The following is a 27940-nucleotide window of genomic DNA, read 5'->3' as shown; positions in this document are numbered from 1 at the left end:
ATAAGACATGATGTTTTTAACAGGCATTTTTATTTTTCTCAGGATGTGTATTTTGGAATGATTTTTGAAGGGCTTCCATTTCAATCGTTAATTCATTTTACTCAGAGACTTTGAACATCAAAGCAGCAAAACTCAATTAAGTGAAATAGTCAGGAAATAGAATATTCTAGTGAATTTAGTTGTCAAAGTGTTAAATAGGAAACTTATTACGTTCTCCCCTCATATGGTTTCTGGTCTCTGTATTTAAGTCATTCTATTCAATTTGAGTTTATACTGAAAGGACTGTGCCAAATTTATTTGCTTGTTTTTCTGGACAAAGGAAGGGAAATCAAAGAAAATCCTTTTTGCTTAAATTGTATTACTGAAAAGCATTCCAAAATGCTTTTTTTTGGAAAAGTTTAGTGCTTTACTGCTTTACTTCATTGGTAAGAAACATCAGTTTTCTTCCAGTGCCAGAAATGTAGGTTAGATATAAAGAAGATTCAACTTAAACCAGAATAGCAATGAACTGACTTATCAGTGGATTTTGATCTTTCCTTTTCTTCTGGAACTTGCGTGCAAAAAAAAAAAAAAAGAAAAAAGAAAAAGAAAAAAAGAAATCCACTCAGTTAAGTTATGGTGGAATGAGCATCAGCATAATTAACTGATAGGATTTCAACTTGGAAGAGTAGCTTATGTTTGTGTAGAAATTTGGAAAGTGCAGAAAATTTTTAAGAAGCAAAAGAAAGAAGAAGTCATTGATAATCTCAACAACCAGAGCGATCTTGATATACTGTAGTGTTTAGTCAGTTTTGGTTTTTTTGTTTTGTTTTGTTTTTAGATTTTATTTATTTACTTGAGAGAGACAGAGCAATAGAGGGAGAGGACATGAGAACAGGGGAAGGGGCAGAAGGAGAGGGGAAAGCAGACTCCCTCTTGAGCCTGATCCTGGGATCATGACCTGCATCAAAGGCAGGTACTTAACAGACTGAGCCACCCACGCACTCCCAGTGTTTAGGCTTTATAGAATCAAAGGTAAATGGATATACAGTTCTTTTTTTTTTTTTTTAAACAAGTTTAAGTTCTTTTAAGTCAGCTTAAGTTGGCGTTTTGCTTTATGTATTCTTATTTCTGAGTTTTAGAGAAATTGTAAGAAAACATGGATGAAAAGTGCAGAAATAAAGCTTTCCTTTTCATGCTTAAAAAAAAAACAAAAAAAAACCCCCCAAAAAACTTTCCTTAGTCAACACTGCTATATTTTAATGGGTATACAGAAAAAGATAAATTACTTTCACAAGTTTTTTGTTCTGGGGCACCTGAGTGGCTCAGTCCGTTAAGTGCCGGACTCTTGGTTTCAGCTCAGGTCATGATCTCAGGATCATGAGATCAAGCCCTGCATCAGCTCTGAGCTCAGCAGGGAGTCTGCTTAAGATTCTCTGTCTCCCTCTCCCTCTGCCCCTCCTGCTCATGCTCACTCTCTCTCAAATAAATAAATAAATGTAAAAAAAAGGGGTTTTGTTCTATAAGAAAGTGGTATGTAAGAAGTAAATCACATGTGCCTTTCAGAATTTAGTAGGAAAAAAATGTTCTAAAAAATAGTAACATTCAGAACCCAAATTTTGAGTTTGTTTTTCCGGGGGTTTTTTTGGTTGGTGTTTTGTTTTTGCCTTATGTTCTTCCTCAGTGTGTTGAATGAGTACTTTCATCATAGCAGTATTTTTTGGGCTTACTTCCAAGTGTTTTTTTTTTTTTTCCATGATAATTAGAAATGTAAGCTTAATGGGAAAATGCATCCATGAATTATCAATATATCTTAACATAGATTAATTCCTGATCACTGGCTTTGTGAGGAAAATTTTGTGAAAGTTATGCTATAATTCTGTAATGCAGTATTATCAGATATGTATTTTCACCAGATATATATATATATATATATATATATACACACAGTGATATTTTATAAACTGATTAGATTTAGAATAGAAATTAAGCTCATGGATTCTTTATTTCTTAGTTCTATAGTTAAGAAATTATAAAATTATTTTTGTATATTCCTAGTGAAATAGTAGGCCAGAAAATAGTATGATCTGCAAGATTTCATCTGTATTCTTTTCAGATTCATGGAACTCTGGAAGATAAGATGATAGAAATACTCACTTTCTGCACCTTTGATAAATATCATGTATATTTCCATATTGATAATGTAGAATTGTCCTTTCTGCCTTAAGGGGATTTTTTTTTTTTTCCTGGAATCCTGGCCCTTTTGTTATTTCTTAGATGGCTGTGTTGTATTCTCTGTTGCATTTAGCATGGGGATGATATACTGAATTCTGTCAATACCTTGGAAACTATGTTTCAGATCTGAGGTTGTTTGGTTTGGGTTTTGGTATATCACGTGTGTGTGTGTGTGTGTGTGTGTGTGTGTGTGTGTTTGGCAGCCTTGGAGGAAAATCTAGTAACTATTCTATTTTTTTGTTTGCCTACGTATACTACTAATTATATATATATATATTTAGGTAACAGCTTAATGTGTATTCCTAGGTTTATTGCTTTGGATCAAGGGCTAGAATTCTTAATTAATAAATTTGTGGTGCCAAAGGGATAGACTACTTATAAGTACTGTAGTTCTTACCCTGCCATTGAGTAATAAAGCAGGCACACAATTATCCTCATTGAAAGTAGCCCTCAGAAGTGGGTTCTTTAAAATGGTAAGCAAAAAATTTACCTAGTGTGTTATCAAGATTCTAAAGCAAAGATGAGAGAACCACGTATGACTATTAAGTAAAAATTGTCCTCGTTTTTCTATGGTGATTCATACTCAGCAGTAATTACAAAATTTTTTTTTCTTTTATCTGTATACTTCTATTCATACAGCTTGATGGGGGGCTATGTTGTATAAACGATTTTTTTTTTCTTTTTTTTTTTTTTTTCTTTTTTTTTTTTTTTGTTTTTTTTTTGTATAAACGATTTTAAGGTAAATTTATAGATAATAGTCCCTTTTCTTTCTCACAGTCTCTTGAATAACACCCACAGAACTACCATAGTAAGTGGATTCTTTTCCTAATGAAGTAATTCTTAAGGAATTCAGAATAATGGAAGAAGACTATACTAAATCACCAAAAAGTTTAGTGCTTTTTAAGTAAATGCATTTTTAAATATTGTGAATGTAAGATGAACTAATGGCTAAAGAAAGGTCACTGTAACTTGTATTGAATAGATGGAAGTAATTTCTAATTAGCACATTGTTCCCTCACAAATTACATGTGAATTGGAAGTAAAAGCTCTGTATATAAACTGTAAAGGACTATGAAAACATGATTTATTATGATTGCTGTGCAAGTAGGTTTTATTAAGGGAACTTTTTTCCCCTTGAATATACGAACCCTCATCTACCAATATTTTTAACCTCTTAGTAATAGGTTTATTCACAAGATGATAAAGAATAGAACTGAGATCTTCAGTGAAATAACTGTTTGCTCTTCCTGAGTAATTCTGATTTACACTTTGTCAATGGAGAAATAACATAAAAATCAGAGGCAAAGTGTCTAGTATGCTAATGAATCTTATATTAAGGGCTGTGGTTATAATTAGTTTTGTTCTCTGATGCTTGAAAAAAACTATGCAGCATAATAATAAATGTCAGTTACTTAAGTCCAAATTATTATAAATATTGAATTGGATGAATCTGGAACTAGTGGTTATTCTGTGCCTGAACTTCCTGTTTACACCTACCTCCCAATTACTTGCAGCTGTCAAAATAATTTTAATCATTTTCAGATACTTTGTAAAAGAAAAGGGCCTTAAGCCCTTCAGCCAAAAAGGTGTTGCCCCTTGTCTTCTCATCTTCCTTAGTAGCCCTGCTGGGTCCCTCTATTGTAGTCCAGCCAGCATTCTTTCTGAACATCACCATTATGCTCTAAGATCTTAAACATTTATCCAGGTCATTCCACAATTCTGATTCCATGTCCTTGCCTGCTCTACTACATCAGAGAATCAGAATCTTAGAGCTAGGAGAGGCCTTAGTAATCAGTTGGTAAGCCCTCTCATTTTACCAACGATGGAACATATGACATTAAATAAATACTTCTCAGATTAAAAATTAAACTGAGATCTCTGGACTTCTAACCTTTGATCCCTTGCACCATCACATGTTGCTTGCAGATATATGTAAGTAGGCATGAGCAGAGGAACACCTAATGCTTGCAATCTCCCAGCGCTGTGTCCAGGCTGTCACCCAGATATGCCTGGTTATGTCCCAGTGTGTAAGAGTTATTATGGGGATTTTAAAAACGTTATTATGGGGAAAGCACATTGAAGCATATATTGGGCAGGGGGAAAATGAGCAAGCATACTTTGGGATTATAGTAGCATTTGTACTTTGCTGCTTTTATTATTCATTCAGTGTCAGAAAAGGATAACATGTTTGTATTTTTCACAGCCAAACCTGTAGAAAAGGAGAGCCCCACTATAGGACACCTTAAGTATGGTACAGGGGCTTAGCTTGTATATACGTTTTCAACTTTTTTGAAAATCATGGGAGACAAATCTGCAGTTGTATTCTTCTGTCAAGAGTTTTTTCCTGAAAAAAATCAGAGCCTTTCTCAACATACTGCTAAACTGGGTCCTTTCTCACTTCTGTTTAATACATTGAAAATATGCATTACCAATTTGAAATGATTTATGTATTGTCAGTGTCACCACTCTTGTAGTAATTACTGCAAACACACATGGTTAGAATTTTAGCACTGGAAGGATCTTGGCCACTCAGCTGTTCAGCTGCATTTTATTGCTGAGGAAACAGACGTAGAAAGGTGAAACTTCTTGGTTGTGAGCAAAGAACTGGTTAGTGTCAGGCAGCATGGATCTCAGGAATCTTGGCTCAGGCCAGTGGTATTTTCCCTAAATTATTTGAAAAATCCTCTTTAAATTATCTCTTGTCTCCATCTAATTCTGTTTGTCAGCCTGTCTCCTTTTTCTTTGTTGCTTTTTTCTTTCAGTAGAATTCACCTCAGTCCTACTTAAGTTATTTTCAGTGGATTTAATCTGAATTCTAACTATGGAATGAGGTTGAGAAGAAAAATCGGAAGTCTGAGTCTAATTAGAATGCTGATACCATCACAGATTTTTTCTTTTTTCTCTTTCAGCATCCAGTCCTGCTCCTTTGTACAGATCAGGGCTGTTTATTGATTTTTCTGTGCTTTCAAAAGTCCCTATGTACTTTGTTAATTTAAACAATATAGATGTATTGTCTCTACTTTTGATAGAGAAACTTTAGAAGTTGCCAGTGAATTCCCATGCTTCTTTTGGTGCAAGTCAGCTGTATCAAATTTAAAATGTCTTAAAAGAGGACCCTTGGAAGTCCACCATGGTATGTAACCATTAAGGCTTTACATACATGCATTTTATGGAACAGTTGATATGCAGAGTTCATTATTAAATCATGTGCAGCCTTCGACCCTGGCATTCATTTGTCTGCATTAGTCCAATCACTTAATAAACATTTAGCAGGTACTCGTTTTATACCAGACCCAGGCTAGTGTGCAAATAGTGAAGAGACCAGCTCTCTCATAAGTCATCCACAGCCTCATCTGAGTGGCAAATCTATATATAAAATGCTAATAAGACTGTGGGTAGAGCTCTGCCTAGGGCCCTGTGGGAGGGAGAAGGGCATCCACACTGCTCAGGGAGGGCTCCAGGGGTCCCAGGGAAGGCAGATGCTCGTGAAGGTTGGGTGTCATATCATGCGTGATCTTATGTACGTGACCCAGGCAAGTATAACGGAAGTATCCCAAGGACTGCTCACTGGAATATGCTTTCACAAAACCCTCTATATCCTTCTTGCATCACACCATCATCAAAAATCTCTCACTGTCACCCTCAAGCCCACAGCTCCGGGTACGTAGTGTGCCCTTTCTTAAAGGATGAAGAAAGGATAACACTTTTATATTTGACCTCTGAGGGTCTCACCCAGTGGTCCCAGCCTTCTAGTTTAAGGACTTCTACATTATATGCCATGATCAGTGACTAAAAGGTAACCCCCTGCCCCGAGCTGGGCAGTGCCCAACGTCTCCGTGCAGGAGATATATCTGATTAGAGCCACATGTGTTCTTCTTAAACCATTAGGAAGGTATTCATTTTCTGTAGCAGAAAGTATAAAAAATACACTTAACTATATTATATCCCAAAGGAAAGCTTGAAAATGAATGGCCTCAAGTGCAAAGAGAATTGAGGCTATCAGTAAGAATTCCAGTGAAACTGGTGAAGTAACTTTTAGACATTCCGTGCTGACTTTATTCCCACAGTCTCTCATTTTATTTTATTTTATTTTTTTAAGTTCCCTTCAGTTGTAACCATAAGTATTCAGGCAGTTTGGTGGCGGTAGGACGAAGCTATGTCAGGAAGAGTACGAGTGGCTGTGGGGAATAGGCTGAGGGTCACCTCAGAGGGTCCTTATGTTGGTCTTAGACCTGGAAGAGTGGTGACAGGGCCCTTCCCAGCAAGGACCTTCTTGCTGCCAGCAGCACAAGTGTTCCTTAGATTACTCTTTAAGTTTCTTATGTGCTCTCTGGATATCCCTGTCAAACATTAAACATGTCCAACAGGGGACACGTGATTTGCCCCACCCCAGGCCTCCTTGATCCTGGATCCGTCTTTCACACAGTAGCCTAGGTCAAAAATATTTGTACCATCCTTGGATCCACTCTCACGGTACACTTTGAATCAGTCACTCAGGCATTTTGATTTGATTTCCTTAAATGTATTTGGTTTCTGGACATTCTTCTCCCTGTGTTAATGATTATTGCATATGCTTGAATATTATAATGCAAGGTTCCCTTCATCCTGCAAAATTACTCCTCAGAAAAAGAGGGAGACTTGTATTGGAGGCAACACAAAGCCTCTGCTATTTCTGGGTGCTTTCCCAACTGCTTTATTTTAAACAGCAGAGTACTGTGTGAGGAAGACACATTAGCCCAAAATGACCTCGTTTGATGTGGTTAGATATTTATGGAAGGCACCTGACCAAAAAAAGTTGTTTTTGTTTTTGTTCTTTAAGGGTGAAATAGCACTTAGAATAGTGTATTTATTCCCAGGAATGTGTCCTCCAATTGCAAATGCAGAATGTTTTTATAGACTAGCCTTTTTACCACCAGCCCTCCAAAGGAACCCCAGTACATTCAAGTTAGTGATACACAAAGCTTGAATATACATACACCTACAGGACAAATGAAACTGGCAGCTCTCCTGATTTTTACCAAATGTCTGCAGCTCAGGACATTAACGGTGATAGCCTCAGACAGAGATTTCACAAATGTTGCATCTCCAATGAAGATGGGTATGCTTCAGAAAACTCAGAGGACAAAAATTCTGACTTGTGGTACTGTAGACACGGTCGTCAGACACACTGGTGAAGGGCTTGAGTCATGGTGTTTGGAGAGAAGTGGGTCGAAAAAAAAGCGACATATCTAAATGTGTTTTGTATTTCACTATGACTTGAACTGAAAACGACAAATACCCTTATCTTTATAAACAAGTATACATTCGCAACGGTAGAGGAATCCTAAGTAGAGAGCTCAGTGGATTTTTCACAAAGCAGACAGTGTATCCAGCAGTCAGACCAAGAACCGGAGCATTTCCCTCACCCAAAAATGCTGCCTCTTGTTCTCTCCCCGTCACTGGCTGCCCGCCTCCTACTGCCATATGCAAGCTGTGAACAGCATCCCATCTCTGGCGCCGTGGATTCGCTTTGCTTGTGTTTGAACTGCTCATAAGTAGAATTATTTAGTAAGTACCACTTTGCTGTCTGGCTTCTTTCCTCAGCCTTAGGTCTGTGAAATTCATCTGTGTTCTTACAGTCAGTTTGTTCACATGGCTGAGCGATACTTAATTTCTTTGAACAACTGCAACCTATTTGTTCTCCTATGATAGATGACTGTGTTATTTCCAGTTTGAGACTATTGTTTCCAATATTGGGACTTGCTCTTAAGACTCTCCTTTGTGACTTCTGGTAACTAAATTAATATATTTGGTTGGGTACATACCTAGGCGTGGGATTTATTGGCCCCAAGGTCTGCGTTCGTCAGCTCTGGCGGGCACTGCCAAACAGTTTTCTAAAATGGTTGCACTGACTCATACATCCATCAGCAATTCTTGCCAACCTTTGGTATTGTCTGTCTTTTAAAATTTTAGCCATTTTGAGGGGAGAATGGTAGTATCATATTATGATTTTAATTTGATTTCCTTGATGATTAATTTAGTTGATCACTTTTTCATGCATGTAATCACTGTTAGAATATCTTTAAGTGTCTGTTCATCTTCTTTTTTGCTTCCTACTCCTGTTCATGGCTCTAAAATTTTGTATATTGGGGCGCCTGGGTGGCTCAGTGGGATAAAGCCTCTGCCTTCGGCTCAGGTCATGATCCTAGGGTCCTGGGATTGAGCCCCACATCGGGCTCTCTGCTCAGCAGGGAGCCTGCTTCCTCCATCTCTCTCTGCCTGCCTCTCTGCCCACTTGTGATCTCTGTCTGTCAGATAAATAAATAAAATCTTTAAAATTTTGTATATTGCAGTTGGGAAAGAAATCAACTTTTTAAAATTGGATTGTCTTATTGGCATAACTGGAGATCATCTTATATTCGGGCAATATGGAATTTTAACCTTCATGTTACTTTATTTTAGGTCGTTGCAATGACCTCCTGACTAATCCATCAACCTCTACACTCTCTTTGATTCTCTGTCTTATGCACCACCCATAAATCTTATTTTCTGGCAACCATGAAGATCTGATCAAGTCAGTTGCAGCCCTGCCTCACTCATTCTCTCCCCACCCTGCTCACTTTCCTATCATCCCTTTGCTTAACAGTGTTTCCAGAGCTCGCTATAAAAGCACATGGTTGGGGGGGGGGCAGGTGGGTGCACACTTGCTAAATATTCAGATTCTCAGGTATCTTCCCTGGAAATTCTGATTCAGTAGATGTAGGTTGGGCCCCAATCTGTGCTATTAACGAGGTTACTCTTACTCAGTTTGAGTAATAGCATAAACAGAATTGTTTTTAAGATTTTATTTATTTGAGAGAGAGAGAAAGCACAAGCCGGGGTAACAGCGGATGGAGAGGGAGAAGCATACTCCCCACTGAGCAGGGAGCCCCGTGCGGGACTCGATCCTAGGACCCCGGGATCATGACCTGAGCCGAAGTCAGAGGCTTAACCAACTGAGCCACCCAGGCGCCCCCAGATTTTTTGGTTTTGCTTCAGTGCTCTTGCATGTTCTTTCTCCACTGTCTGTATTTTTCTGTGTTCTTTTCTCCATCGTCATCTCTCAGCATCCACACAAGATGTTACTTATAGGAGTCTATCTTGATTCCTGCAGGCTGAGCAGATCACTCTGTCATCACTAAATTGCTTATTCCAGATCTTCCTCACAAACCTATTCCACTGGTGGCCTTCCCCATCTCAGTTGATAAACATGCACTGGTTTTATCCTCAGTATAAATGCAGAATCTCCCGTAGCTTGCACCTTGGTCCTATTCTCCTGTACCTCATGCCTGGATTACTGCAGAAACTTGCTAATAACTGCTCGCATCTTACGCCTCTGCAGGCAGAGTGATCATTATTTTAAGATCTAAGTCATCACTCTGTGGTCCTGCTCAAACCCTCCAAAAGGTTTTGGAGTAAAAGCTAGAGTCTTCACTAGGTTCTCCGAGGCCCATCCCAATTTGTGGGAAGGTGGCCCTTCCCTACCTTCACCCTTTGATCTTCCAGCTCACTCTATCTCAGCTACACTGACTTCCCTGCTTTTGTTAGAACATTCCAAGTATACTTTCCCGGTAGAGCTTTTGCATTGCCCACTCCTTATATCTGGAACATTTTCCCTAGATGTTGGTAGTAGTAATTCTTGCACTTTTTTCAAGTTTTGGCTCAGATGTCTTCTCCTCAGTGAGTCCTGCCTTGAATAACCAATTTAGAAATGTGACACATCCTTCCCATACCTCCAGTCTCTTTTACCCTGTCCCCCTGCCCCCTGCTGACACTCATTAGCTCCCGATCATTTATGTATCTGCCAGAATATGAGCTCCCCAAAGGCAATTTTTTTTTTTTTTTTTTACTGTTGTGCTCATAATGTATTCCTAAATATCAGAACCAGTGCCTGGCACCTAGTAAGTGTTCACTGAATACTTATTTGATTTGTTGAATGAAGCATTTAGGATATAATACATATGTACCCTTAGATAATATTTCTGTATAAGCCAGATTTTTATGAAACCTTTTCCAAGATATATTGCATGTTTTCACATCTTGAGATGGAAACATGACAAAGGGATTTGGATGAAGATGGGGTTGCTTGTGTCCTGCTACGTTGATTTGAAAGAGAAGTCACTTGTGGCCTGGCTCGTCCTGCCCTCCTTTGGTTATGTTCTGTGATGCAGGTTTATACAAAGTAGACTAACCTCTTAGGGGTTGGTACTTGAGTACTTGAGATGGTTTGTTTCCTCTTTGGTGGAAGTGTCCTTGGAGACAGGTTCCCATGATGAAATCAGATCACTTAGGAAAAGGAAATCTCTTTTCTGGTTGGTTCAGGCACATCGGTTTTGAAAAGTATATGCATAAATGCACAGTCCTTTATAAAACCAATGTGCTTTTGCATATTTTAGCCCATCTGAAGGTCATTCTTCTACATCCTGGCATCAGTTTGGGGTGACCAGAAGCCTCTCTTCCTCTTTCTCTTTCTCTCATGCGTTATTTCTTAAAACACCACGATGCTGTTCTGCTAAACTCTGACTGCTCGATAAGAAGAATATTACTGTACAGGGTCTATTTATGTACATCTAATTTTAGAATAATTTTGCTTCTATTAACTATGAGTCCTTAAGTTTATAATATGTATGCATGTGTGTATATAATTTACATATATAATTTTTGCTTTGTAGAGTACAGCATTTTCATGGGACAGGAGGATATTTTTCTTCTTTTATAAAAAGAGTCTGTTTAAAAATCTGCTAGCTCAGCAAGTCATTGTGTCAGCTCACTTAACCTTTGGTGAGCTCTGATTGTCTTCTTACTGTTTTACATGACTTTGCCTCTTCTCACAGCCCAAATTTATTTATTATAAACTTTTTTTTTTTAAGACTTTATTTATTTGTCAGAGAGAGAGAGAGCGCGCACGCGCGCAAGCGTACAGGCAGACAGAGTTGCAGAGGGAGAAGCAGGCTCCCCGCGGAGCAAGGAGCCCGATGTGGGACTGGATCCCAGGACGCTGGGATCATGACAGCCGCTTAACCAACGTTAAGGCGTCCCTATTATAAACTTTTTATAAGAGTCAGTCCTACACTTTTGTGTTTTCCAAGGTGCCTGGAACATTGCTGGGCTATAATATAACTCTGAGGGGCTAAGAGAAGGATCCTTTCATGAGAAGTGAATAGATTTCATCTAATAATAAGAATGATTATTAGTAGCTCACCACTTGAAAGAAGACTCGTATGAAGAAATGTATCTTAAGTCAGCTAATGTAATACTTATTTGAAAAAGCCAACTCTCAGATAGTGTTGTGAGGAAAGCCTGGGGTATAGTTTTATCCAAAATAGAAAAGGCAGTTAAGCACCATTCAAATCATGGTTAAAATTTCCATTTAAACAACTTCATAAACTGTATGCATTAGCAAACTTAAAAATAGACACTTGTGTGAGCTATTAGAGGAACTTTATTGTGCAGCCAAAAAAAGGAAAAACTTCAATTGCCATGCAGTAGAAAAATACCTAATCAGACTGATCTTTTTTCTCTCAGCATCCTGAAAGCATCTATATTCCAGGGCTATGATTTAACTAATGCTAATCTTATGAGCCTGCACATCAACAGATAAATTTATATTTAATCTCTATTCTGTTACTTCTCTGTTCTCTGCGATATGCAAACCCTAATGAGCCAACAAATGTAGAAATTTAGTTTAAAAGTGTCCGGACATAAAGGATGACAGACAAATGAGCCAAAGTATGAAATATCTTCTAAATGTACTCATTCATTTAACGGCTATGGAATACCACTAGATATTAGGAACTGGGGTATTGAGACGGAAATAGTAATGAAGGTTTGGGATATAGATGAGGAAGATTAAGGAGATAGCCAATCCCAGCCTTCAAGGCACATATAGTTCATTCATTCATTCATTTATTCATTTATTACCTATCGAATGTCAGCAATCTAATGTGCCAGAGATACAGGAGTGAAAGAAGGCAAACCGGAAATTCTTACCCTGACTTAACTTATATTCTAGTGGCATAGAAAGGCAATAAATAAGACAAACAAGTAAAAAAATATATATATATAAAATATATATTAGAGTGTTATAATATATAATACATATATAATATATAAATATATATTTTATATGAATATATAAAATATAATATATATAAAATATATATATATATGTTAGAGTGTTACATGCTAAGGAGAAAAATAAAGTAGGAATGGAGACTGAAAGTGTTGAGGGTGGGGACAGGGTTGCAATTTTCACTGGGTTGTCCAGGGAAGGACTTGGTGAGGAGGCATCTTTTTAGTAAAGATCTGCAGGAAATGAGGGAGTCAGTCGTGCAGATACCTGGAGAGGGAGCAGCAGAGGCCCCAGCAAGAGGCAGTACAAGGTGCCGAGGTGAGAGGGTGCCTGGCCCATTCAAGGAAGGACAGGCCGGAGCAGGAGGAACAGTCGGGTAAAGCCTTGAGGGGGGTTGGGTTTCACTCAGAGCGTGATAGGAAGCCACTGCAAGATTTTGCCTCCCGGACCTGGAATGTGAATATGTAATTTAGTAAAGGGAGCTAACCATAGGAAAAGGTTAATTCATAATTGAATTCAGCTATAAATTGTCAAGCAGACTGGAAAGGTTAAATTGTACTGGAAGATGTAAAAGTAGGATGAGTGAGAAGTAAAAGTTGGACGTGACTGTGAGAGGTCATAGCGAAGTAAGGAAGATGGTGCAGGAGTCGGGGAGTCTTTGTTGGAGGAACTGGGCTGAGACTGAGATGCTGACAACAGCCTTAGGGTGCCCTTGCCTCCCCTGGGGGCTGGAGGGAGGATCCAGTGAGATCCTCAGAATGTTGCCACGTTTGTGCTTTTACTTAGTTGTTTTATGGGGGTTATTTTCCAAGGAGATCTCCTCTGTTCTTTCTCAGACTCCTTATGAGGTAAAATTATGAAGGAAGGAAAGGTAATTGGGAAACTGTATCTGTGATGTTGTCTTTGTATTAATTACCAAGTCCTTGATTTACGGAAGAGGGGGCAGCTGTCCTCCACCACAACAGAAAACTGTTCTTAAAGGCCGTAATAAATATCTGCTATTTTAGGCCTAAAAACAAAGACAAAACAAATCTTCGAAAGTATTCTGTTCTGGAAACTAAAGTGATTTCAATATATCTTCCCTTTTGTCATCCCTCTTGCTATTCTACTTAAAAATCTTTAACCACAGGGGCAGCTGGGTAGGTCAGTCAGTTAAGTGGATGAGTCTCAACTTTCTGATCAATATGATCATGATCTTGGTGTTGTAAGATCGAGCCCCACGTCCGTCCCCTCGTTCAGCACGAGGTCTGAGTTTCCCTCTCCCTTTCCCTTCGTTCTCTCTGTCTCTCTCAAAAAAATAAATAAAACCTTAAAAAAAAAAAAGACCTTGGGGCGCCTGGGTGGCTCAGTGGTTAAAGCCGCTGCCTTCGGCTCAGGTCATGATCCCAGCGTCCTGGGATCGAGCCCCGCATCGGGCTCTCTGCTCAGCAGGGAGCCTGCTTCCTCCCTTCTCTCTCTGCCTGCCTCTCTGCCTACTTGTGATCTGTCTGTCAAATAAATAAATAAAATCTTTAAAAAAAAAAAAAAAAAAAAAAAAAAAAAAAAAAAAGACCTTCAACCACAGTTGTCAAAAGCACAAATTTGTTCATTTTAATCTTTGTAATCTGTAAAGTGAAAAAGGTACTTGCAATTCTCAATGTTTTCACAAGTTGAATTGTGTGACTTTCATACAATTGTTTGTTTTTTTATAAAGTTAAAACCTTATGTTATCGTCAAGACTGAAAGCAAAATTTTATGGGCTGTTGCTTCTGCCAAAGAAACATTGCCCTCCCTTGGCTTAAGGTGTTAAAACACTTAGCAGTGTTTTCTGTCTAATTTTGGAGTGTTGTTTTTTAATTCTGCATTGGAGCAGTTTGCCCTGAAATGTCATGGATATGTGTTTTGCCCATAAGTGGATGTATACAGCTAATTTCTCTTGTGACTTTCAGAGGAAGTCAGAGTTAAAATGGAAAATTGCTGTAGGAAGTTGGCATGATTTTAAACTCTTGAGTGCTTGAAGGAGGAGTAAAACCTCTTTCCATTCTCCACTGCATGGAAAATATTAAACTCCTTTCCAGAAAGCAGGGGAGGTGATGAGTATTACGCATTCTCATCTTTTTCTCATGGGTTCTTGTGATTCAAATCCTATCTCCATTGCAGTGTTATTCTGCATTAAAAATCTTGAATGCCAAGATTAAATCATTATTTCTGTCCTTATTTTTCCTTAAACTTGTCTGGTGCTTTGAGAATATTCATTATGTACCTTTTTTTGTTGTAGAGGTTCTAGCAGTATTAGTTCATCTTGACTGATGCCCTTGACTTCAGAGTATAAATAGAAAAATAGAGATAGGTGACAAGGATTGATTAGCGATCCTCCTTCTAAGTGAAACAGTAAACCTATCTAGATAAATCACTAGCTCAAAAGCCTGGAGAATGCATGTTAAAAGAATTAAGGGTAGTGTGGGTGTATGTATGTGTGTGTTTAGTTGATAGGGAAATTTTCTAGAAAAGCTACAGGGATACAAAAATTCTATCTGGTCTGTTTTACTATCTTTCAGTTTTTATTTAAAAAAAAAGGCTTATGAGTTTTGGAGCTGTGGGACTGATTATTCTTTTTTTTTTTTTTAAGGGAAAATTTATTTTTAAGAAAAAGGAAAGCGGGGTTAATGTTTTATTACTTTTTCGAGTCCCCTACCCTCTCTCCATATATAACTGTGTGTGTGTGTATATCTATCTATCTATCTATCATATATATAATTACTTCATTATTATTAGGCTTTAATTGTAGAGTTGAAAGGGCTCCGGAAATCCTCTGATTCCTTCTCTGGCAATTTTAAGCCACCACAGATAGGAGAAAACAATATTTTCGGATTTTCGAGCATTTACTCTGTGCCAGCACTTGGCACATATTAACTCATTTAACCCTGACATCCACCCAGAGAGATAGATACTGTCATTATTCCCACATACCATGTCAGGAGACGGAGGTACAGAGAAGTTCAGCAGCATACCCCATAGGGAATAGATCTGGAATTTGAATCCAGACACCAGAGTCTGTGCTCTCAAGCATTATGCTACTGCCTGCCTCTTTCCCTCTCCCTTTCTTTCTTGAATTTGCAATTCCAAGGGTGAATTTTCACTCTCACCTTCCCTGATGTGGTGTCCTCAGCTTATCTTTTAAGGCTCCTTTTGGCTTCGTTTTCCTCTTTCTGTACTTGAGGTAGGAACGGCGCTTCTCCCACTTCCCACCTCTGTCAGTCACTGCCACTCCCTTTTCTCACCTCCCCCTCGCTCGTGTTCATCCACCCTGAAACTCCATTCCTGCATTCTTCAGTTATTTTACGTCAGGACTAGGAAACGGTGCTGTAATAATGGCTTGACCAGTTCTGAGGAAGAGAACATTCATAGTACAGTTACCTCATGGTGTGTATGTATAACCTCTGTTCCCGTTTACCACATCTTTTTTCACTGCCTTTGCAAAACCACATTCTTCATGCCTTAGATCTTGCTATTAGTGATGGCTTCTTATTCATCCGTGAATATCTCAGATTTCTCAAGAACTTTGAATTTTGACTGTAATCCACGAACATGTCCGTCTCTTTGTAGATACCATGTAGCATCTGTTTAGGTTACTTATGAAAGTTTATAACTGTGTATCCTGGGATTTTCTGGCTCTTGAGACAACACTGCTATTAATATGTTGAGTGTGTAAATTCCCAAGGAGCATAAAACTGTCAAAGACAGTTGTGTGATTCAGTGTGGTTAGTGGGTACTTTGGACTGGCTGTTGGCATGTTATTTACCTGACTGCATTGCAGGAAAGAGACTAGAGAATGGAGCACTGTCTCCCACCCTCTCATCCCATCCCCTGTAGTCCCTCTCTACTTGGTGTAATCAAGTGGACCCTCCACTCTTACTGAAGATGAAATAATACTGATGAGTTTTCTGCTTCCCAGTGCAAAGACAATCATTACCTGATTACCAAGTCCCATACAAGACTGACTTTGCAACAGCAAGTTTGCAGTGATTGCTGCTGTATATTAAGTAAAGAATTTCACCAGATTATAATTTGCAAACGCAGTGTTCCCCCTCTGTTATTTCCCAGCTGTCATTACCATTCCGTAATAAGGTTTAATGCTTGGAGTCTGAGGTGGCTGGCGATGGTTGGTGAGCAGCCCTGTCCTGTTTGTCTTGTTGACTATGCTGCTGTCTTTTAAAATCATGGATGTTTCTAAGCTGGAATCATTTCTCTCTAGTGGTCCTGACCTCCTTGGGAGCCGCTAAACTTGGGCCCACCCCACCCCAACTGCCACTTCAGTTCCATTGGAAAAAAGATCTCGACTATTCTTCTTGTTCCTTTCTTTGAATGATGATGTACGTGCTTGATGAAATCATCTGTGGTATATCCACTTCGTGCACAAAAATTCCATTTTCACTGGCCTATTTATGTTTCCATGACCCTCCACCCAGACCTGGGAACTTTTGCCAGTGGGTTAGAGGACAGGGAGTGTATTTCCTCCCAGCGGGAGGACTCAGGTGTTCCTGTGGCATCCTGTTGTTGCCTCTGGAATATCGGGACGGCATTGTAATATACCTGTTTCCCTGTACATTTTTCCCACCCGACTGAAATTCTCAAAGACTGTGAGCATGCAGTTTAGAGCTTGGCTTAGTGAGATCCTTATAGTGCTAATATTTTTTTTCCTCCACCTTGTTCCAAACATCATTCCAGATGATACTGTTAGTACCAGTTCAAGGAACTCCTTGGTTTTAATAGGCTTTTAGAAATTGGCAGAGGGACTTATATACCATATAGATTTATTTAGACAAAAATATAATTTCTCATCAGTGGACTTACAACTAAGCTTTTTGGAGTTCGGCTACCTTCAGCCCAATTTCAGACCTCTGTGCCTTTGCCCTGTGACGTCTTCCAGAAATGCCTTTCTCCTGTGGTACCCTTTTCTATCAAATTGCTCTTCACTCTCTGGCTAAAATTAACAAGTCAGAAAATGACAGATGCTGGCGAGGATGCAGAGAAAGGGGAACTGTTCCTCCTACACTGTTGGTGGGATGCAAGCTGGTGCAACCACTCTGGAAAACAGCATGGAGGTTCCTCAAAAAGTTGAAAATAGAGCTACCCTATGTCCCAGCAATCGCACTACTGGGTATTTACCCTAAAGATACAAATGTAGTGATCTGAAGGGGCACGTGCACCCGAATGTTTATAGCAGCAACGTCCACAATAGCCAAACTATGGAAAGAACCTGAATGTCCATCAAGAGCAGAATGGATAAAGAAGAAGTGGTATATATACACAATGGAATACTATGCAGCCATCAAAAGACATGAAATCTTGCCATTTGCGACGACGTGGATGGAACTAGAGGGTATCATGCTTAGTGAAATAAGTCAATCAGAGAAAGACAATTATCATATGATCTCCCTGATATGAAGAAGTTGAGAGGCAACGTGGGGGGTTTGAGGGGTAGGAAAAGAATAAATGAAACAAGATGGTATCGGGAGGGAGAGAAACCATAAGAGACTCTTAATCTCACAAAACAAACTGAGGGTTGCCAGAGGGAGCAGGAAGGAAAAGGTGGTGTCCATTATGGACAATGGGGAGGGTGTGTGCTATGATGAGTGCTGTGAAGTGTGTAAACCTGGCGATTCACAGACCTGTACTCCTGGGGCTAATAATATATTATGTGTTAATAAAAAAATAAAAAAAGTATTAAAAAAATTGCTCTTCATTCTCAAAGCCAGCCAAGAGATGATTACCTCTGATGATTACCTCACTGCTCTCCCACCCAGAGCTCATCCTTGTCTTTCCTTGGGCTTAAATATACTTTTATTATTCTAAATGTATTCAGCTCTAATTATACAAAAAATTACCTAACCTATCTACTGTGTTAAACTTGAACTGCTTGTGGCCAAGGCCCGTGTCTTTTTTTCCATTTCTTCTCATAATGTGGTTCCAGATACATAGTAGGGGCTCAATAAATGCAGAGTTGCATTGGATCTTTTATAGTAACAGCACTGGCAGGGGAAGAAGTCATCTGGCAAAGAAAATAGAACCCAGGTGGAGAAAGGACTGGGGCAGGGATTGTTGGGTTGACTAGTGGGAGGCTAAGGCTGGTGGGGAAGCTGAGACAGGCACACATGCTGCCGGTGGATGACACCATGCCAGTTTGGGTGGTGGCAGGCATTCTGAGGGGTGTGCACAGAGATGTTAGCAGAAGTGTAAGTAGAGGTCGGAGCTGTGGTAGCTGTGGAGGGAACCCTGGAAACAGAAGGTTTCTATGGCTTGACAAGATGAGACATGAAGCCTGGGGAAAAGGTGGAGGACGCAGGAGATGCTGGGCATGTTGGGAGGAGGACAGCAGTAGCTGGTAACTGGCAGCTGTGACCCTGGAGAAAGGGCCAGGGGGACAGGGCATCCCTCCGAGCAGCAAGGAGTTATAGCAGGTGTGAGGGAGGGGAATGGCTATGACCATGGCACTTTGGGAAGGCCAGTAGTGTCAGGCAGTTGGATGTGTTGTACCTGGTGAGTGAGTGATTGATGTGTGAATTTTGTCTTAGGTAGCTAAAGGCAACTGAAGACTGGTGGGAGTACCAAATGACAGCTTTGGCTTAGTTTGGCCAGGAATGAGATGATATGTGACCATAGTGCTGCACAAACAGGACTCAAAGCACACCTCAGGAATTCAGTTTTTGCCCTTTTCCCCCTTCTTTGCCTTTTACAAACCACTCTGTGAGGCTGGGCTTTCTGTCCTGGAATGAAATCTTTACACAGTCTTGGATACTTCTTGACTTCTCTCAGATTAGAAAAAAAAAAAAAAAGTATTAATAACTTTTATCCATAAACACAGTCTCGGTCTAGTAAGTATTACATCTGGTTTAGTCCATATGCATACATTTTATTATATAAATAAAATGCCTATTTTATTATTTTATTCTTTCAAAGGCAGAGCTTTTCCCACTCTACCAGCTCCTATTTGGTGTAGATGTGCAGCCTGAGGTGGGGAAGAGAGATATGATAAGCTCCTCCTCCTCCCTGTTTTCCCCCATGACATCCACACTTCCTCTCTGCTCACCAGGCAACACTGGCTTCTTCCGTGTAGACAGGGCAGGTGGGGATAACCGAGGACAGGAAAGTCTGACAGCATGGCATCAGTTTGCCACTGGCGTCTTGCCATGGCAGATGTGAACCTGACCTTCATAAGTTCTCTTTGAGTCCCTCCCCACTTCATTCTGTGGCTCTCTCATGGTGTTTTCCCTGATGTGGAATGCACCATCTTTCATGCCAGTAGGGTTGCTGAGGTTTTCTCACGGGTCCAGCAGCCTTAGTTCCGGCTCAGATCATGTGGACTTGGCAGTACTCATGGGATATGTAGGTGGAAAAACCCCAGAGTCTTTAGGAAATGCTGTTGTAATACCTAAGAGAGAGGTGGGAGTTAGAAATATGGATGTGGGGCTGACTGCGGTGCAAACGGTGGTGGAAGTGAAGAGAGTGGACACATTTGCCCAACAAAAGACATGGAACCTCACAGAGAAGGTTTTGAGAAGGAGCTGGCAAAGGAGGTGGAAGGAGGGAACATTCTTTCAGAGTATTGCTTCTGTGAAGGAGTGGACTGTGCAGCAGTCAGCTCAGACTTGTCATTTGTGGCTGTTTTTACCCAGAATATGGAACTTATAAATGCACGCATTTTTATTTTATTTGTGAAGACTTTAAAGTATTGTTCCCCCCGTGTTGAAAATTGATACTAGTTTTACTTTAGAATTTCTAATTATTTGCAGACAAATTTTAACTTTTTTCTTTCAGTTGTGTATGAACACAGATCAAGATTAGAGAAATCCTTGCAAAAGGAAAGACTTGAACATAAGAAAGCAAAGGAAGGTAAATATAAATGCAGTTTGTGTTCTTTGTTTTTTATCATGCTCCCCTTTGAAACATTGTATGCTAGCTTTACTGTTTTTTTTGTTGTTGTTGTTAACAAATTTCTCAAATCAACTCTAAGTCACTTTATAGGTAGACAGAGAAAGTCAAGCACTATATTATGCATCGTACAACACAGTAATTTCTGCTCAAGACTGGATTCCGAATCTTTCATTCAGTGTGCCGCCTTGAGGTAGTTTACGTTACTGGTTACACATATTGTATCAGAAATAAACAGCTTTTCATCTGAATATTACACACATATGTTACTCATGCCTGAAAGTTCTGCCCATAAAGAGCCAGGAAGTAACAGCATGTGTTGTCTGGCATATGACAGATTTTATATGTTCATATACACACACACACCCATAGATACATACATACATACATACAGATATGTGCATTTACAACATAATAAATTGATCACATTGTATGGCGACTCTTTTTTTTTTTTTTTTTTTTTTGGTATGGTATCTCTTAAGTTACATACTTGTTTTCATCTTGTGAAGGCTTTTATTGGCACAGCTGATTGGTTCCATGTGAAAAATTAGTATCTAGCATAGGCTTTATGCAGCATGTGATTTGAAATGATCCACCTTCTTATTTTTATTTATTTGCTCATGTTTTGTGAAATCATGTGAGGAAATATAAATTAGGTATTCTGTTTAATTATGTTGGTGTGGGGTAGAAGGAGGGGAAAGGGGAGGGCAGTATGGGTTAGGATGTTTTACTGACCCTTGGATTAAACCTGTATGAAGGATAGGAGTTTAACATCATTAAAATACTTTGATAGGATTTGGATTTTCCTTGTCTTTAAATGCAGAGTGATTTTATAGAGCCATCTAGTGGATAATAAAGCTTTAAGAGCATTAAAGATGGTTTCCATGGTTTGAGGGCTCTTTTCAAGTCCTGAGTGATTTCAGCATGCCATCTAGTGGATACCAGTAAATCATCTCTGTCTTTAGATGTGCCTTTTTTTTTTTTCTCAATTTCAAGGAGAGTTAATCAGAGTACACATTCTAAATTCATTTTTAATTATTTCGTTAAAATGTATATTTTCTTTATTCAAGATATGAATGAGTTAATTACACTCAATTTTCTCCACTTTTTATTTTCAGATTTTCTTGTTTATAAGTTAGAGGCCCAAGAAACACTAAATAAAGGAAGGGTAAGTTTTGGATTTTTTTCCTCAATTATTTTATGAAAAGGAGAGGGAAGTAATAGTTGTAAAATCTTTTTGTTGTAAAAAAAAAACTATGTTGATCATTGGGACTGTAGGGCTGAAATACACACACACACACACACACACACACACTGCCATATGTATTTATTGCTGCCCAAAAAATCCTGCAGTGTTACTCTCACAGTCCAAATTAACTGGAGAAAAGCAAATTTTTCTCTTACTCTAAGAAAATATGTAACCATTAGTTGAATGAAACACTAACATTTTGGGGGTATTAAAACTGAGAAGAGTCAGTTCCTCTGAGAGCTGGGAGGCTGTCAGCTTTCAACTCTTCCCTCCTCCAAAAGCCCCAGCTAAAACTGTATGCTTTCTGTTTGCATTTCATAATGTAGCTTCTTTGTAAAGTAAAAGAGTAAAGCAATAAAATAAAGTAACAGAGCAAAAATGCAGTTCATTTTAGAAATTGTAAAAAATGGAAGAAACAACTGGTTGTAGGTGTGCTTGTGCTGGAGCCAAAGCAGGGGTTATGGCACATCAGGTAGATGACCCAGCAAGGGGAGAAGATGGTTGGGTGTCTTGTGCACAGACTGCTAATGGCTTGCCCAGGACTATGGATGTGTGTGGGGTCCATGGGGTCCACATGTCAGGATGTTCAGCTGGGGCTCATACCTATACCACCGGAGCATGGCTTAGGCTCGTTTCAGTCCTGGCTCTGCTACTAGAGGAAATGTTTGCCCTTGGCTTATTCTTTATCCTTTCTCTGTCTCTTCACTACGTGAAATGGGAGTCTTATTTGGGTAAGGTGATATATGGAGAATTCCTTATCCACTGAAGCACAGGGAAGGGAAAGCACCCTTTCTCTCCCCTTTCTTAAGCCTTGCAAAGCTTGGAGTGGAGCCTGGACCTAGTCAGTTTACCCCCACGTCCCCTCGGAGCACTGGGCACAGTGTATCTATCAGCCATGCACAGTGACTATCTCAGGACAAGTTCCTTGTGCAAAGAGCCTTATTAGCTCTTCTCGAGAGGGGAAGTAAATCATTTCCAGGGCCCCTGCTACACCGTTGTTGTACGATCCCATGTCTTGCTTTTTCTTTACTAAACTCTAGCAAGCTTACAGGAATGTTAAGGCTTCATTCCTGCCATTAAATAAAGAGATGGCCACAGAGACATCGTGGTTCAAGCATAGAATTCATTGTAGCTTATATAAGTGAAATAAATGGAATTCTTCTGTTAAGTGCTTTAAGATATGTTTAGCAAGAGAGCTAGATTCGTTATCTTTTTGTTTACTATTTTCTTTTCCATTTACAGCAAGATTCCAATAGTAGATACAGTGCGTTGAATGTGCAACATCAGATGTTGAAAGTGAGTAATTTAAAGTTGTTCTTTATGAATGAATGAATGAAAGAGTTAAGTAACTCAAGTGATTAAGGAAAGCTTACAGAAAGTTGATTTATGTGGTAGGATGATACAGTAAAGTTATATTTCACTAAAAATGACGTAGAATTGTAATGTTCCCTCATCTTACCACCCAATTTCAACAATCTTAGCGTGTTTTACATTTTCTTGTAAATCAGTCTCTCTGGTCACAGAATTTTTAATTTTATTCTTCTCTTTATCCTTTAAGGCTTTTTTGTTTGTGTTTGCTTGCTCAGTTTCTCACAGTGGTTTTCCTTAGATGTTTCTTTTATCTTAGGAACATTGGAGGCAGTAGAACGATTAAACGCCTCCTTCATGTTACTAATATTGAATGTGTCCTTTTACCTACCAAAGGAACACGATTTATATTTAAAGATTCTCCTTCCTTGGTTCTTGGGTAAAACTCATTATTGTGTGTCAAGAAGACTTAGAAAGAGAGGGAGAGTGGAAGGGAGAGATTCATGATTTCTGTCAAGATAGAAGAGAGGAGTGGATGCCATCAGGCGTGTTGTGCAGCAGGCAAACCCTGCCATGATCTCCATGCCTCCAACCTCCCTCCCTTGCCCGCCTCGCTTTTCATCTGGTGTTGTCTTTCCTCCTGTATCAGGAGAGCGAGTGCTTTTCATTGAAGCCAGAATCTTTCCTGGTATCAAGAAAGCAGTGCATGGATTAAAGCAGACCATCCTTTAACATTAGCATTTGGGGACTGTGGGATATACCTAGATTGTGATTTCAGTGTCATATTATGACTAGGAGTAATGTAAATAAGAATCATTCCATAAACAATGTGTATTACTTCCCCCAAAGGGAAAGAAGTCTTTTTCTTTTTTTTAAACTGGATTACCAGGAAGCCTGAAAATTAAAGAAAGGAAATAAAAAGTGTTGCTGGGAAAACATCAGAATGAAAGAGGAAGTCTGGAATAGCTGTGGAGGGGTAATTTTTCTGTTAGCTTTACCTTGTCTCCACAGCAATTTGAGCTGCTGGGAGTCTCCCCAATCCTTCCCCTTTCCATCTCCCATGGATAAGTTCTAACTTCTTGTTGTTTTTACCGACAATCAAAATGAAGGGGAAAATTGTTTTTGGCCATGATCCCAAACCCTTGATTTGAATGTAAGGGAAATGGAGGGGAGCTGCCCCAATTAAAAGCAACCCAAGGAAAACAGAGCCTCCTGCTTCGTCTGTTCTTTCTTGAGAGAGAAAGTCTGTAGATTCTGTGGTATAATTTAGAGAATGTACATCTCTGCTCAGGTTCTCATCTTTGCAGAGTCAACACGAGGAGCTGAAGAAACAGCACAGCGACTTGGAGGAGGAACATCGCAAACAAGGAGAAGACTTCAGTAGGACGTTTAATGACCATAAGCAGAAGTACCTGCAGCTACAGCAAGAGAAAGAGCAAGAACTTTCTAAGCTAAAAGGTACTTGGAAGTCTGATTAGCTAGTTCATATGGAAATAACTACTCAGTTTAATGATTCAGTAAAGCAGTAGAATTGGGTTTGTTTGCATGACGCTGGATTCACATTTCCAAGTCGGTGCTTTACCTGCCACTTACTTCTTTGTAACGTTTCACAATTATCCTTATCCCTTGGGTTTTGTTTAGGAAACGGAATAGAATACTTGGTGTTTCTCAATGGGGCACATTGGCCACACTGGGCAAGACAGTTCTCATTTTACATGTGTTGTAAGATATTTAGTATCTCTGACCCCAATTCACAAAATGCCCTCAGTGCTCCGCATTCAGTGTGATGAGTGATCAAGGTCACCCCATGCATTTCCTGATCTCCGAGGGGCCAAAGAAACTACCTGTTGATCACTAGTAGTAGCTCTGAAAAGCCCAGGATCCAGAGTCAGACTGCCCTGGTGACCCCTGGCCTCTTCAGTTACTAGTTACATGACATGGACAAATGGTATGATCACCACAGGCCTCCTGGTCATCATCTGTAGAACTGGGATACTCATAAAAAGTTATCAACTCTATGGTGAGTGCTGTGAAGTGTGTAAACCTGGCGATTCACAGACATGTACCTCTGGAGCTAATAATACATTATATGTTAATAAAAAAAATTATTTAATAAATAAATGAATAACCCCCCCCAAAAGTTACCAATTTCATAGGGTTGGTGCGAGGATTAAATAATTTTATGTAAAGCAGCTAGGACAGTTGCTGACTCAGGATCAGTGTAAGCTTGAGGTATTTTCATAGTATTTTTTATAAAGATTTTTATTTATTTATTTGACAGAGATCACAAGTAGGCAGAGAGGCAGGCAGAGAGAGGGGAGGAAGCAGACTCCCTGCTGAGCAGAGAGCCCAATGCGGGGCTCTATCCCAGGACCTTGGGATCATGACCTGAGCCAAAGGCAGAGGCTTTAACCCACTGAGCCACGCAGGTGCCCTAGGTGTTTTCATAGTATTACGAAACAAATTGTATCACTCTGAATGTATGCAAATTCTGAAAAAGAAAAATACTCTGCAGTCACCTAGTCAGGTGCTAAATAGGTTTGAAGTGTGAGAATTGGTTTAAAAAGTCACATGATGCTTGTGAAAACAACGGTGAAATCCAAGGGAGGTCTGTGGTTCACTTAATTCTACTGTGCCAAACAGTATTTTGATTTTATATAAAATATCATCATGGGAGGAAGCAGAGTGACAAGTACTTTGATCTTCTCTGTACTTTTATGTGCGGTTTTGTCTATAAGTATTTTCAAGTAATAAGTTATGACAAAAAGGCACCCAAGAGTTGAGTAGCCATTGAGGCAGATTACAAAGGGTTAAGGTGGTCTTGGCATGTCTAGGCAAGAGCTGTAGACATGCAGGGACGTTGGTTGGCTGTTGGTGATCTGGCAGACAGTGGGGGTCATTAAGATAACAAACAGAAACATCGTCACAAAGGAAGTATAAAGCATGTTTTCTTATGTCTACTCTATAGTCCTTTCTTTGAAGCCAAGGACTTTTCTCAGACAGCTACAGCCTCACATTGCTGCCCTGGAAAGAACTGTCCTGTTGCTGTGGGGAGGGGAATTTGTATCAGGCAAGAACTCAGTGGTAGGAGAAAGAAAATATACAAAATTTGTAAAATTTTAACAAATTATATGTAGAAGTAATAAATCAGAACCATGGAAGATAGGAGGACACAAGCATGTGAGTTCTGCATACTAAAATAATTTAAGCCTCATAACCTGGTCTGAACTTTCTGGCAACCAGGACAGAAAGGGAAAGGCAATAAGTTATGGGGCTCTTATCATCAGAAAGGGAACATACCTACCCTGTGTGTGGGGCACAGGAGGGAGAAACAGACAAAGGGGAAGAAAGAGAAGAGGCGAGAGGGGAGAGTATTTCTGGTATCAGTTGATTTTTGGAAGAAATTTTTCAGAGGCCTTAAACAATAGGGTGTGACAATGCTTTTGATGACAATTTTATGAGCAGTTTCTCCATCGGCACCTTTGTTTGATTCTGATCTTTGATAAAAGCTTCGGACGGTAAGTTAAATGTATGGTGATGGATGCAGGTCAGTGGTGGCAACTCAGACATATAATCCAGGTAGTCTCTCTGGTCAAGTTAAATGTGATACCAGGAGAGAATTTAGAATTCCTGGGAGATAAACTGGTCACGTAGAAGCTTAAATAATTATTCTTTTCATTTCTGTTATAATAATAGCTGACACTCAACAAATGTTTACCTTGTGCTAGTATCAGGTGAAACTCTTCATGTAGTTATTTTATTTTAATTCTCATAACAACCTGTAAGCTAGGCATTGTGTTAAGCCTAATTTAACAAAGGGAGAAACTGAGGCTTTATAAAGTTAAATAACTTACTCAAAGCAATACAGTTAAGGCACAGAAGCAACTGCCATTAGGTTTATGATCTGAAACTCTTTTAGAAGCTAGCAGTTTGGGTATCTGTGTGTGCGTACATGTGTATGTGTCTATGTGTATGCCCGTATGTATATGCGTGTGTGGTGTGTGTGTGCATGTGTATGTGAGAAGCCCCATCCAGCCAACAGTACACTGACAGTCCTCTTGGATTGCCAGTGGTGTCCTATTTTGACCTTTGAGTTAGGTCACCTTATTCTCGACCTCTCCCCCTACACCCAGTTAGCCATCCAGAGCTCAGGGGTGAGGCAGGGACGATAAAGGCATAAAAATGGACAGAAAATGTGGTGAGAGACGGCGACGGGCACTTCACTTCAGTGCTGAGTACCACACTGGAGAGCTAGGGTTTTGTCTGCTGGGGGTGACTGCCCCTCAGGGACAGCTTGCCCAGCACAGTGCAGACTCAGACCTGCTGTCTCAGCATCATTAACAGCCTCCCCTTTCACTTTCAAAAGTGTCTCCCACTGAAAAATGAATTATGTTGTCACCTGCCACCATTCACCTTCTGCTGAGTCTTGTCACGTGAGAACTGGCCTCATGTTGCCAGGTCTTAGTAAACCCAGATCCTTGATTTTTAAATGGTGCCAACTATTCATACGTGGAAAACTCCTCACAGGCCAACACTGCAGGGGCCGGGGGATGTGAGTTGGATTTAGCCCCAGGACTGTCAGTTTATAACATCTAATGTACAGATACAGCGAAAGTAAGAAATTCACCAAGAGGGTGGGAGAGGTGAGCCTGGAATCTTTAAGTCACTGAGGCTGTTCCCTGAATAGTAGGCTTGAGATTAAAGAGATTATAGGACTTTTCTCAGACAGCTACAACCTCACATTGCTGCCCTGGAAAGAACTGTCCTGTTGCTGTGGGGAGGGGAATTTGTATCAGGCAAGAACTCAGTGGTAGGAGAAAGAAAATATACTGAGAATTTTTAAGCAGGTAAATGAGGTTTCTCTCTGTCTCTTTGTTTCTTGAGTTGTCTTTGTAATTAAAATACTTTTGGGGTCTCTGGAAATTATTCATGCTATGAGAAATAGGGTATGTACTTTTTGTTAACTTTCTTTTTAATTTGTGGAGAGACTCAAGTCTTACTCCATCCCCACCTGTTACATTTTATTCCTGAAGACTTGCTTACTACAGAAATACTTCATTTTTAACTCCTGAGTAACTAGAAATCCTTAACTTCTGCACTGTGTGTAGCTTCCTTGAAAGTATTTAAACTGCCGAACCAGATCGTATTAGAATGGCAAGCTGAATCCA

The 27940-nt window shown here is 39.6% G+C and overlaps 1 protein-coding gene across 4 annotated transcripts in view; it reads left to right on the top strand.

Annotated features, from left to right (window-relative positions):
* The window catches only part of GOLIM4 (golgi integral membrane protein 4), an 84295-nt gene that overhangs the window by 32399 nt on the left and 23956 nt on the right, over nt 1-27940 (top strand). For all 4 annotated transcript variants that reach the window (XM_080807717.1, XM_080807716.1, XM_080807715.1 and 1 more), the window contains exons 2-5: nt 20102-20176; nt 21334-21383; nt 22707-22760; nt 24080-24230. In XM_080807717.1, the coding sequence (XP_080663843.1) occupies nt 20102-20176; nt 21334-21383; nt 22707-22760; nt 24080-24230 (330 nt within the window). The remainder of the gene's footprint in view (nt 1-20101; nt 20177-21333; nt 21384-22706; nt 22761-24079; nt 24231-27940) is intronic.

This window comes from Martes martes (genome assembly GCF_963455335.1).
Source record: "Martes martes genome assembly, chromosome: 1".
NCBI lineage: Eukaryota > Metazoa > Chordata > Mammalia > Carnivora > Mustelidae > Martes > Martes martes.
Note: the sequence above shows the minus strand (reverse complement) of the source record. Positions and strands in the feature narration are given on the sequence as shown.